This window comes from Musca domestica, unplaced genomic scaffold (genome assembly GCF_030504385.1).
Source record: "Musca domestica strain aabys unplaced genomic scaffold, Musca_domestica.polishedcontigs.V.1.1 50, whole genome shotgun sequence".
Lineage (NCBI taxonomy): Eukaryota > Metazoa > Arthropoda > Insecta > Diptera > Muscidae > Musca > Musca domestica.
The window spans coordinates 3,006,011-3,019,494 of NW_026712347.1; the positions used below are offsets into that span (position 1 = coordinate 3,006,011).

Below are 13,484 nucleotides of genomic sequence, written 5' to 3' on the forward strand. Positions count from 1 at the left end.
TTGAAACAATTCCGGTGAATAATGTCGCTAAAATCATCAAAATACCGAATATAGGGAGGTACCGTTATATGGGGGCTATATGAAGACGTGGACCTCCACAGACAATTTTCTGTCTTAGGGTGTAGTATCCATTTTGAACTTCAAATACCAAATTTGAAACAATTCCCGTGAATAATGACGCTACAATCATCGAAAACCCGAATATCGGGAGGTACCGTTATATCGGGGCTAAACGAAGACGTGGATCTGCACAGACAATTTTCCGTCTTAGGGTGTAGTATCCATTTTGAACTTCAAATACCAAATTTGAAACAATTCCCGTGAATAATATCGCTAAAATCATCAAAATATCGAATATAGGGAGGTACCGTTATATGGGGGCTATATGAAAACGTGAACCTACATGGCCCATTTACGAACTTAACCTGCCTACTGGAAAAATAAACATGTGTGCAAAATTTTAGCCATCTATCTCAATTCATTCGAAAGATAGCGTGATTACAACAGACAGACAGACAGACGGACAGACGGACAGACAGACAGACAGACGGACATCGCTAAATCGACTTAGAATTTTACGCTGATCAATAATATATATACTTTGTTGGGTCTGATATGAGTATTTCGAGGAGTTACAAACGGAATGACAAAGTTAATATACCCTCCATAGTATGGTGGAGGGTATAACAAGTTAAAAAGCTGTAAGTTCGGCCGGGCCGAACTTTTAATACCCTCCACCATTTGGTACAAATTTGGCAATTTCCAAAAAATAAAACCCGTTAAAAATTCTGTTAAAATCTTAAAAATACCGAATGCTTATACGACGACGTGGGCCTGCATAGGCAACTTTTGTCATAAATTATTACAATATTTAAATGCGAAACTTGAAGAAAAATCTGTTTATAATGTAGCTAAAATCAAAATACCGAATATGGGGGGTACCGTTATATGGGGGCTATACGAAGACGTGGACCTGCACAGACAATTTTCTGGCATGGGCTGAAGTATCCATTACGAACTTCACATACGAAATTTGAAACAATCCCTGTAAATAACGTCGCTAAAATCATTAAAATACCGAATATCGGGGGGTACCGTTATATGGGGGCTATATGAAGACGTGGACCTACATGGCTCATTTTTTGATTTAGGATGTAGTATCCATTACGAACTTCAAATACCAAATTTGAAACGATTCCGGTAAACAATGTCGCTAAAATCATGGAAAAACCGAATATCGGGGGGTACCGTTATATGGGGGCTACAGGAAGACGTGGACCTACACAGATAATTTTCTGTCTTAGGCTGTAGCATCCATTACAAACTTCAAATGCCAAATTTGAAATAATTCCGGTGAATAATGTCGCTAAAATCATCAAAATACCGAATATCGGGAGGTACCGTTATATGGGGGCTATATGATTACTTGGACCTACATGGCCCATTTACGAACTTAACCTGCCTACTGGTAAAAAATACATGTGTGCAAAATTTTAGCCTTCTATCTCAATTTGTTCGAAAGATAGCGTGATTACAACAGACAGACAGACAGACAGACGGATAGACAGACAGACAGACAGACACACAGACAGACAGACGGACATGGTTAAATCGTCTTAGAATTTTACGCTGATCAAGAATATATATACTTTGTTGGGTCTGACATGAATATTTCGAGGAGTTACAAACGGAATGACAAAATTAATATACCCTCCATAGTATGGTGGAGGGTATAAAAATATCTACACCCACCACCTTAATGTAATCCAGCCCATATTTAGATTGAGTTCAAAAGCATAAACTGGAAAAATTCAATAAACAATGTTAAGGTCGACCTACAAACGAAACCTCCTGCCCACAACGGTGTTTTGATACGAAAAAAAATAATCTCTTGATAATACCGTTAACTCAAATTGATAGCGATTAGGGTGACATTATCGCATAGCATTATTTTTAGAGTGTTTGTTGCTTCATTCGCTGTTCCGATTCCCCCTATTGGAATTTCTAATTATTGATTAAATTCGTATCGTTTGCGATAGTCTAATAATTATCGTTGCAAATGCAAATCGACTTACTATATTTAATGGAAAGAAGGCAAACAAAGTGATGGGGTGATAAAAGTTATAGGAAAATAAAATAAGAAGATGGACATGTGTACTTAAGGCTGTTATACACATTATGTTAGAGTCACATGTAAAGCTACTTTTCTACATTCATGTTAAACATTTTACAACATAGTTTTAGGCGCTTCACACAATTAGCATATAAATATCTTTAATATTTTTCGCCCGACTATAGAATTTTTGGAAAACTTTTATTTAAAAATCGGCTAAGTTTTTATCACTAATTTTTTTCCTAACGAAATTATATCTCTTTTTATTTCCAAAAATTATCACACCACCCTCCTCCTTCAGCACAATATGTTAGCCCGTATTGTTACAAATGTCCCAAACACATGTAAACGCTGATGATGATAATGATGACGACGATGATGCATTCATTCATTCATGTACAAGGTATCAGGTAGGCTAGCTGGCTGGCTGGCAAGTTGGCGGCCAGTGACGTGCGTGTTGCCTCAAAACTTAATGTTAATGTATGCACGCGCAATTACGAATTATCATTTGACAACTTTGTACGACCAAAAACAACAAAACATTACAACAGCAATTAACCATGTAATCAAGTTCATGTCCAATATCATTTGCACACCGACAAGCGATCGATTTTGAATAAATAATTCCGATGAATAAAATGTTCGAAATTAATTAAAATTGCATATTCATTTGAGGTAATTTTTCAAGCGATACCATTTTGTAGTGGTTAGGGCTTTCCTAGTTTTCCTTATTTATTCGATATTTTGGTAGGATAGTCTAGCCTGATATCCATGAAATATTGAGTGTTTTGTAATACCGGCATCGAATTATAATTTCCGGCTTAAAAAAAAGTCGAACGAAGAGACGATCGAGAACAACTCTCTTTTTAAGCTCTCAGCCTTATGTCCTCCGAAAAAAAACTCACTCGAGTTCGAGTAAAGTGTGAAACTCTCTCGCAAAAAGAGGGGCACTCCTGGGAGTAAAAACAAGTAAAAAAACTATAAATTCGGCCGGTCAGAACTTTGAATACCCTCCACCAATTGGAACGAATTTGGCAAATTTCAAAAAAAAATCCGTTAAAAATTCTGTCAAAATCTTAAAAATGCCGAATGTACCCATTATATTATAGTCTATACGACGCACTGGACCTGTATAGGCTACTTTTGTCATAAGCAATTACAATATTCATATGTGAAACTTGAAAAAATCGGTAAATAATTTAGCTAAAATCATCAAAATATCGAATATCGGGAGGTACCGTTATATGGGGGCGTGGACCTGCACGGACAATTTTCTGTCGTAGGCTGTAGTATCCATTACGAACTTCAAATGCCAAATTTAAAACAATTCCGGTGTATAATGGCGCTAAAATCATCAAAATACCGATTATCGTGAGGTACCGTTATATGGGGGCTAAACGAAGTTATATGGGGGCGTGTACCTGCACAGATAATTTTCTGTCTTAGGGTGTAGTATCCATATCGAACTTCATATACCAAATTTGAAACAATTCCGGTGAATAATGTCGCTAAACTCATCAAAATACCGAATATCGGAAGGTGCCGTTATGTGGGGCTATACGAATGCGTGGACCTTCACACACAATTTTCTGCCTTAGGCTGTAGTATCCATTACGAACTTCAAATACTAAATTTTAAACAATTCCGGTGAATAATGTCGCTAAAATCATCAAAATACCAAATATCGGGAGGTGAGGTTATATAAGTTCGCACACACAAATCAGCAAACAAAATGTTGTTTCCATTCGATTTCACTTTTAGAGCAGAATTCTTACTCAATTTCGAGCGATTTTAATTCCACTCTAATTTTTCAAACAGTAGTGACCTGGGAGTGCTTCCCCACACAAAACAAAAGAGTGAAGAGTAATCTCGCGAGCAAGTATCGCTCCCGAGTGAAAACGAGCAAATCGATGCTCTGATTTAGAGTATATATTCACAATACATTTTTCGATCTATTGTCTTTTGCGAATACTACTTAGAGTAGTATTTGCAAAGAAATAATTAAATTAATTTTGAATTTCCCGATTATTGATCTAAAAACTTTTTATACAGATAACGGTATCTATATACATATAGATACCCCATTTATACAACCCAATGCCTTTAAAAACCCACTGGAACAGATGTCATGCCATCCACAAATGATTTGCTTTTCATTCATTTATATTATCAGTTGTTAACATAATTATTTTTTTTTTTTTGTTTTTTTTTACGCATTCGTTTTGTGTGTCGGCGTGTAAAAATATCAATATGGAAGCCCGCGTTCTCATAGACAATGACTGATTATTGGAGTAATTTTCCAGTCCAAAGTTTAACAGTGCTAAGTAAATCGTGTTTAGTTGCAGGTCTCTGAATCATGGGCATTAACAGCGTACATGTATATGTGTAAATATGTATATACGTACATGTATGGAAACATATTATGATAATGTGTAAAAATTGATAATAGCCCTATAAAAATTTACAACCGACTTTATCGGGATTGACCGTCAACAGGAAAATATTGTTGGAAAATGGCGCTATAAAAAATTGTGAATAAAAGCGGTGGCTTTTTGATTATTCCGTCGGGCTCTCCGCAAAATTTCAGAATTTTTGAAACACTTTTAATTAATAAATTAGTTTTGCGAAACAGATGTATACCGTCACAGCCTCATATGCACACCCTACCCAACGCAACATGACTGACCCTCGTGCAAAATTTCAAGATTCTAGCTTCACCCGTTTCGTTTGAGCGTTATTGTTCGTACTTGGAATTCGTACTAAAAAGGGTACGAAAAGTACTTAAATATACTAAAAATTGAATTCTTTGAAGAATTTAATTGAATAATTGAAAAATTCTAAAATTTGTAATGAGAGTCAGTGATGTAGTCCAGGATATATATCCGTATATTCGTACTTGGAATTCGTAAAAAAAAAAAAAACAAAAATTTAATGTTTTGAAGAATTGAAATCGCTCTGAAATCTGTAAGGAGTATCAGCTATTGAGTAGAGGAAAGATGTACCAAATGATTTTTGGAAATTAAAACTTTAAGGTTACGAAAAGATCTAAAATGGCAGGAATTTTGAAATTTTATATTGGGATCCCTGTTGGAGCTTTGGTTGTGCTAAAGATGTGATTTTGGAAATGTGCACGAATATTAATAAATAGTACTATATATGGTGCAATTCGGTATTGGGTGAACATATAGTGCCTAAAATCTGTAATTTGGTATTAGTATCATTTGTAGCTAAATGAATGTAAAGGGGTTTCGGAAATGGGAACTATAATTGCACGTAAAGTAGTAAATGGTACTATATTTGGTATTGGGAGAAGGAGTGGTACTGGAATTCCGATTGATATATGCGATTGAGACATAAAGTTGGTTTTGGAAATGTGCACTGCAATTCAACGAAAAGTACCCAAAAAGTATTCAATTTGATATTAGGTGAAGGAAAAGTTCTGAAATCCTCAAATTTGATATAGATGTTACTACTGGTGTCGGTCGATAAGTTATGGAGGTGGTCCAATATTTGTACGAAAAGTACTAAATTTGGTATTGGGAGAAGGGATAGGGCTGGAATCCTCAAATGTGATATTGAGGTCTGTCTCTTGGTATCTAGGATTGAAATATGGAGGGTTTGGAATGTGTTCCAAAATTGTATAGTGATTGTAAATTCCAAAGTTGAATAGTGGTTAAAAGTTTGTATTTGGGTCGCTGTTCATGTATAGTCTGAACATATGGAGGTGGTTTAACAAATATGTACTATAATTGTAGGAATAGTACTAAATAGTACAAAATTTGGTATTGATTGAAGGGATAGAGATGGAATCCTGAAATTTGATATTGAGGGCTCTGTTAGTATCTGAGATTGAGAAATGGAGGTGTTGTTGGAAATGTGTAGGAAAAGGAAGGAAAAAATCTGAAATCTGGAAATTGGATGTAGATTTCACTACTGGTTTCAGTGGATAAGATATGGATATATTGAGATGGTTTCAGAAATGTGTACTATAATTGTACGAAAAGTACTGAATGGTACAATATTTGGTACAATGGGTGAAAGAATAGAGATACAATTCTGAAACTTGATTTTTATATTACTGATGGCATCAGTGTTTGTGATTTGCGGTGGTTTGGAAATGCGTCATACATCTGTACAAAAATACTAAATGGTACTAAATTTGGTATTGGGTGAAGGGATAGGCTAAAATTTTGAAATTTTGTGCTGAGGTCACTGTTTGTATGTGGGATTGAGATATGGAGGTTGTTTTGGAAATGTGTATTATAATTGTACAAAAAATACTAAATAGTATTTAAATTTGATATTGAGTGAATGTATAGAACTAGAATCCCACAATTTGCCATTGGGGTCTCTGTTTGTATCTGGTGTTGAGATCTGATGGTTTTGTAAAAGCGTACTATAATTTGGCGAAAAGTTCTAAATAGCACTAAATTCGGTATTAATGGAAAGGATAGAATGCTGAAATTTCGTATGTATGTCACTGTTAGTGTCTGTGGTTGAGAGATGGAGCTGGTTTTGGATATGCGTACTATCAGTGCTCGAAAAGTACTAAGTGATACTAAATTGGGTATTGGATAAAGGGATTGAGTTGAATCTGTGAAATTTTATATTACGGTAACTTTCGGCGTCTAGGATTGATATATGGAACGGTTTTGCAAATAGGTACTAAAATTATACGAAAAGCACTAAATGTTACTAAATTTGGTATTGAGAGAATATATAGAGCTTGAATATTGAAAGATACTGAGGTCTCTGTTGGTATCTGGTGTTGAGATCTAGTGGTGATTTTGCTAATGCGAACTGTAATTGTTCGAAATGGTACTAATTTTGGATCACTCGGGTGTCGAGGATGGATATATTGGGTATGCATACTAAATGCTCCAAATTTTGTATTGAAGCTGGAATTCTGAATGTTGATATTGAGGTCACTGTAGGTTTCTGGGGTTCACATATGGAGACGTTGAAATAGCTTTGGACAGGAAAATTGGGCAATGGTTTTATTATCCTCGTCGTTAAACTTCAAAATGAAAGATTTTTCTTTCCCCTCCAGTCTAATTGAAAAATCGAGAAAACCTAAAAATTTATTACGTTATATAAAGGTTGGATTCAAAAATGTTGTAAAATTGAAGAAATTGTATATTTTGAGTACTTAACAGACCTACCGCGAACTGTTGGAACGAATCTAAAGTGATAATATAAAATTTTTCGTTGACGAAGTATCGACAGTTAAAATATATATTAACTTGCGTTACAGGAAATATGTAGCAGGTTATGAAAGTAGAGCTCAAAATAAAAGACACGCTTATCGGGGTTTTGAAAGTTTAGATCACAAAATAACCTAAATAGACCTCTACTTCCATAATCAGCTGGATTTTTTCCTAAAATTAAATTTTGTGTTACACAATGTTATCGTACACACCTATAACTTCATATTTTTCTTTATCAGTATTTTATGCGCCTAGAAGTATGCTCATCGAATTGTTTATCACGGACCTTGGGTCACGTTGTAGCAAAACCAAGTTCTAATTTATAGTGACACTCCAGTCTAATTTTAATGCAGCAGCTTTAGACGTTTCGACCGATCCTTGATGAACTTTAATTAGATCGGAGAGACAACTTTTACCCACATTTTATTTTAAAGCATCTTTAATGTAACCATTGATCTTAGATAACCCCCCTTGATTTTAAAGGTTTCTAATTTTCACTCGAAACCATGTTTATATCCTCCGCCATACTATGGACGACATATTAGCTTTGTCATTCCGTTTGTAACTTCTCGAAATTCTCATGAGCTCAATGCGTTTTTTCTTGTTTATTTATTTATTTTTCCCCTTCCTTTCTATATTTCCAGAAACAACCACAACCGACAGCCATGAATTTACTCCTAGAATTAAATTTCAAACAGAAAAATGCCACTCGGTTTTTCACAGCTCTTGGAGGTTTCCTGGTGTTCCTGCTAATCAAGGACAATGCCAAATTAAGTTTGGGCTTAGGCGCAATACTGGCGCTGATGTTAAGGAATCCAACATTTGTCTATGCTTTAGTGAATACAGTACCACGGGATACAGTGTAAGTTGCACCTATGAGTTTCTTGAAAACTTACAACATATAATCCATCGTTTCTAATTTCCCCTCAGGGCTGGCTATCGTTTTGCAAAAATGAACATTTTCATATTGTTAATGGAATGGAAGAAATGGTCAATAGCCAGAATATTCCAGGAGAACTGTCGAAAACATCCGGAGAAGGCTTGTTTCCTTATCAATGATCGCCGCATGACGTTCCAGGATGTTGAGGATTACAGCAATCAAATTGGCGGTTATTTTAAGGACAAGGGATTGCGAAAGGGTGACTGTGTCGCCCTGTTGATGGAGGGACGGCCCGAATACCCGGCCATATGGTTGGGTTTGTCAAAAATTGGTGTGGTCACTGCCTTAATAAATTCCAATTTGAGAAGAGATACGCTGATACATTCCCTAAAAGTAGCCGAGGCCAAGGCAATCATTGTCGGGACCGAGTTGGTGGAAGTTTTGCAGGAAGTCATTGATAGCGAAGGTCTTCGCACGCTGCCCATATATCAGTTTAGTGATGAGGAACAGAGGACCAATGATAATTTGGTCTTGATGAAAGGTAAGTTGGGGAGAGGAGATATATGATTGTAATATGTAATTTGTTGTTTTGTAATAATTTCAGGTGCTGTCGATCTGACGGGAGATTTAAAATATCAGAAACCTGAAAATCTTTGCATTTACATCAATGAATGTAGTCCAAAGGATAAACTCTTGTACATTTATACATCGGGAACGACAGGTCTGCCCAAAGCCGCTGTTATAACAAACCAAAGGTATGTGGGTTTATACGAATCATATGTAAGGGGTCTAAGTCCAACGGGGAGGAATATATGTATGTCTTTTATAAATTGGATATATTCATGAGTTCTGCAACTACAAACAAAAGATATAATTTGGGTTTAGACATGTCTTATATAGGCTTCTTCAGGTCTTCTGAGAAAGACATATTTTCGAGGTTATCTGTGGGTAGAATACCGTCTCCAGATTTCAAAAAGTTTCAGTGAGGAAATAACTTCTTCCAGTCTTCAATGGATAAACATCTTTTCCTGTCTTTTATTGATGGGAAACACTTCATAACTCTTCTATGGCTAGAAGGCCATCTCTCAGTCCTATACAAATAAAACCCTGAATTTTTAAACTCCACCTTCTATAAACAGAGACCCCTATCCTGCTTTCAATTAATCAAAGACCTTTTTCCCAAGCAACAGATAGAAGATATAATTCAGCTTTGAAAATACCTTTTATAGGCTACTGTAGGTCTTCTGAGAAAGACCCATTTACGAAGTATTTTGTGGGTAGAATACCTTCTCCAAATTCTCTTAGAATAAAAGGGATTTTCAAGAAGTTGCAGTGAGAGAATAGCTTCATAGATAGCTATCATGGTTGGAAGACACTTCTTAAGTCTTTTATGGCAAGAAGACCATCTGTCGGTCCTCTACAGATTAAACCCTTCTATGTATTGTAATCCCTGGGTCTTCTACAAAAAAATCTTTCCTGTTTCTATGACTCGAAGTCATTTTCTCTCCAATCTTCTATGGATATAAGATTTTCTCCCGATCTTCTATGAGTTGAAGGTTTTTTCTCGGTTTATTTTATGAGAGACCTCCACATGATCTTCCATGAATAGAAGACCTCATCCCAGTCTTCTATGGATAAAATAGCTTTTTCAGGACTTCTTTTTTATAGAATTCCTTTCCTGGTCTTCTTTTGATAGAAGACATTCTATTCATCTTCTAAGGGGAGAAAACCCTATAAGGCCATTTTTATAGCATACTTTTAGGCGAATAAAAACTGAACACAATCTTTGATGAATAGAAGATATTCTCTAGGCCCTCATATGAAATGTTAAGGTATTTTTTGGTATTGGCTAAACATAAAGTGCTTGAAATCTGAAATGTGGAGGTGGTTCCGGAAATGTGTGCTATATTTGTACGAAAAGTACTAAATGGTACTAAATTTGGTCTCAGTTAAAGGGATAGAAATAAAATTCTGAAATTTGATATTTAGATTACGGATGGTAAAAGTGTTCGAGATTTAGTGGTGTTTTGTAAATGCGTCCAATATTTGTACGAAAAATACTATATTGGGTGAAAGGATAGAGTTGGAATCCTCAAATTTAATATTGAGGTCTGTGTTGGTATATGGAGTTGAGATATGAAGGTGGTTTTGAAAATGTGTACTATAATTTTACGAAAAGTACTTAATAGTACTAAATTTGGTATTGAGTGAAAGAAATAAGGCTGAAATCCTGAAATTTGAAGTCACTTTTGGTTTCTGTGGTAGGGAGAAGGAGCTGGTTTTAGATATTCGTACTATAATTGTAGTAAATGGTACTAAATTTGGTAATGGGGAAAATTACAGAAATCCCTGAATTTGATATTAAGGTCACTGCTGGTATCTGAAATTGAAATATGGAGGTGGATTTGGAAATGTGTACCATAATTGTACGAAATGTACTAAATTTAGTATTGGGCTAAGGAATAGATCTGATATCCTGAAATTTGGGCGTCACTTTTAGTGTCTGAGGTCGAGAGAAGGAGCTGATTTTGTATATTCCTACTATAATTGTACTAAATGGTACCATATTTGTATTCTGTTTCTGTTGTTCGAAAAGTACTGAATGCAATAAATTTGGCATTGGATGAGTGGATAGAGCTGAAATCCTGAAATTTGATATGGATGTCACTCTTGGGTTCTAGGGTTTATTTTCAGTTTTTTTTTTTTTCTTGGGAAGCACCTTAGAACCTGCTATGAAAAGGTAAAGGTGGAAAAGGCTATTAGAGTGATATTTAAAATTATTTTATCCATAATTGTCTGTAGAATTTTATAGCATACTTTTAGACGCTCCTCAAAATTTTTAATTTAAAAAAATGCTTAACTAATCTCCACTTCCTTCTTATTATATTTTATTTTCACAATTTTCAATGATTTCTCTTAAAAATCCAACTATGTTCTCCCTTTCAGATATCTCTTCATGAGCACGGCAACCTATCACATGGTTGCCATCACACCAAATGACATTATCTACGATGCCTTGCCACTTTACCACACTGCTGGCGGTGTGGTCGGGGTGGGTATGGCTCTCATCCACGGCAGTACCATAGCTTTGCGTAAGAAATTTTCCGTATCTCAATTTTGGAAGGATTGTATCAAATATAAGGCCACATGTGCCCAGTATATTGGAGAATTGTGTAGATACCTGTTGACGGCACCATCGAAGCCAGAGGACACGCAACACAATTTGCGTCTTATGTATGGCAATGGTTTGAGGGAACAAATATGGTCGCAGTTCACCACACGCTTTAATATACCAAATATTGCGGAACTCTATGGTTCCACAGAGGGAAATTCGAATTTGGGTAAGAGTAGCATGGAATTGCTGTTTACACTTCATATTGAAGTGGTATATGATTTGTTCACATTTTTAAATAATTAGCATTTTTATAGCATACTTTTGAGCGCTCCCAAAAATATGAATTTAATATATACAGAACATTATATAATATATTCAAAATTTAAATAACACATAAAGCTTCCCTTTTAGTTAATGGATTGTGTGAGCGCCTCAAAATATGCTATGATATTGCTGTAGATAATTGAAGAAATAATGACTCTATGAATGACTTAAGGGAAACTTGTTTGATTTACTACTCCTTATGTTGTAATTGTACTTTCAGCAAATGTTAGCAATCAGGTGGGAGCAGTGGGTTTCATCCCCATGCCAATTCGCCATTTAACTCACCTCCAAGTCATACGCGTAGACGAAGAAACGGGAGAGCCCATACGCAATGCCAAAGGTTTCTGTATACGTTGTAATCCAGGAGAAACTGGTCTTCTAATTGGTAGAATTGATGCCCGCAATGCCCTTACCACCTATAACGGCTATGCCGATCGGGGAGCATCGGAAAAGAAACTGCTACACAATGTTTTCCGCAAGGGAGATGTCTTCTTCAATTCTGGTGATATGTTGGTTGGTGATCTACTGAATTATTACTATTTCAAAGATCGCACGGGTGATACATTCCGTTGGCGTGGTGAAAATGTCTCAACGCAGGAGGTTGAGGGTATTATAACAAGTGTGATAGGTCTACAAGACTGTGTGGTGTATGGGGTGGAGGTAAGCACACTTGGGCACCATTTATTTTCCACAAACTTGAATATTTTTTCTTTGTCTTACAGATACCCCATGTGGAAGGTAAGGCCGGCATGGCGGCCATTGAAGATCCAGATCGTAAAATCGATTTCCAACATTTATCCGTGGGCATACGGGCCAGCTTGCCCACCTATGCCCGGCCATTATTTGTTCGTGTCATGGATCAAATACCTCGCACCTCCACCTTTAAAATGAAGAAACGTGACCTCATGTTGGAAGGATTCAATATAGAGAAATTCAAGGACCCGCTCTACTACCTCAATAGCGATGGTATCTATCGCCCAATAACACAGCAACAATTTGAAGCTTTAAAAACTGGCACAGCCGGATTATGAGATGATAACCAAGACTACTTTACGTGGTGTTTTTGTACATTCAAACCTTATCCTTCACTTCATAGACATTTGCCATTAAGTAGGAACAAACAAAATGTGTTAACGTGAATTAATTTTGTAGAACAAAGTACTATTTTGTACCATTTTGTGTATATTGTTATTAGCCATAGCAGAGTGATTTAAAAGTTTTGGCGTTGCCATATGTTTTGTTATGTTTTCAAAGATTTTCATTTTTGTTATTTATACATTAAAAGTTAATTATAGTTGCACCAAAAAAAGACAATAAATTATATACTATTTTAAAATAAAACATTTGTCGCAATCTTAAGGTTTACACATGATGTTAGAGTCATATGTAAAGTGTCTTTTTACATATTGTTAGCATACTTTGAAGAGCTTGAAATATTTTTAAACTAAACAAGTAAAAAAGCAACTAACTTCGGCCGGGACGAACTTTCAATATCCTCCACCATTTTCAAAAAACTTTCGGAAACTATCACTTAAATGAAAACTGTTGTATGAAGACTATACGAAGACGTGTTCATGATTACGAAATTTTTTGTCATAGGCCGTAGTACCCATTACGAACTTCAAATACCAAATTCGAAACAATTCCGGTAAATAATGTCGTTAAAATCATCAAAATACCGAATATCGGGATGGGGGACATACGAAAACGTGAACCTACACACGATTTTTTGTTGTCATAGCCTGTAGTACCCATTACTAACTTTAAATACGAAATTTGTTACAATTCCGGTGAATAATGTCGCACAAACCATAAAAATACCGAATTTCGGGGGGTACCCTTATT

At 35.8% G+C, this 13,484-nt stretch overlaps 1 protein-coding gene across 1 annotated transcript in view; it reads left to right on the forward strand.

Moving 5' to 3' along the window:
• The window catches only part of LOC101898051 (long-chain fatty acid transport protein 4), a 29,073-nt gene extending 16,097 nt beyond the window's left edge, over positions 1-12,976 (forward strand). The window contains exons 2-7 of the mRNA XM_059128447.1: positions 7,965-8,182; positions 8,251-8,741; positions 8,805-8,955; positions 11,147-11,541; positions 11,860-12,299; positions 12,362-12,976. Of these exons, the coding sequence (XP_058984430.1) occupies positions 7,986-8,182; positions 8,251-8,741; positions 8,805-8,955; positions 11,147-11,541; positions 11,860-12,299; positions 12,362-12,670 (1,983 nt within the window). The 5' untranslated portion in view covers positions 7,965-7,985 and the 3' untranslated portion in view covers positions 12,671-12,976. The remainder of the gene's footprint in view (positions 1-7,964; positions 8,183-8,250; positions 8,742-8,804; positions 8,956-11,146; positions 11,542-11,859; positions 12,300-12,361) is intronic.
• The last annotated feature ends 508 nt before the right edge of the window (positions 12,977-13,484 follow it).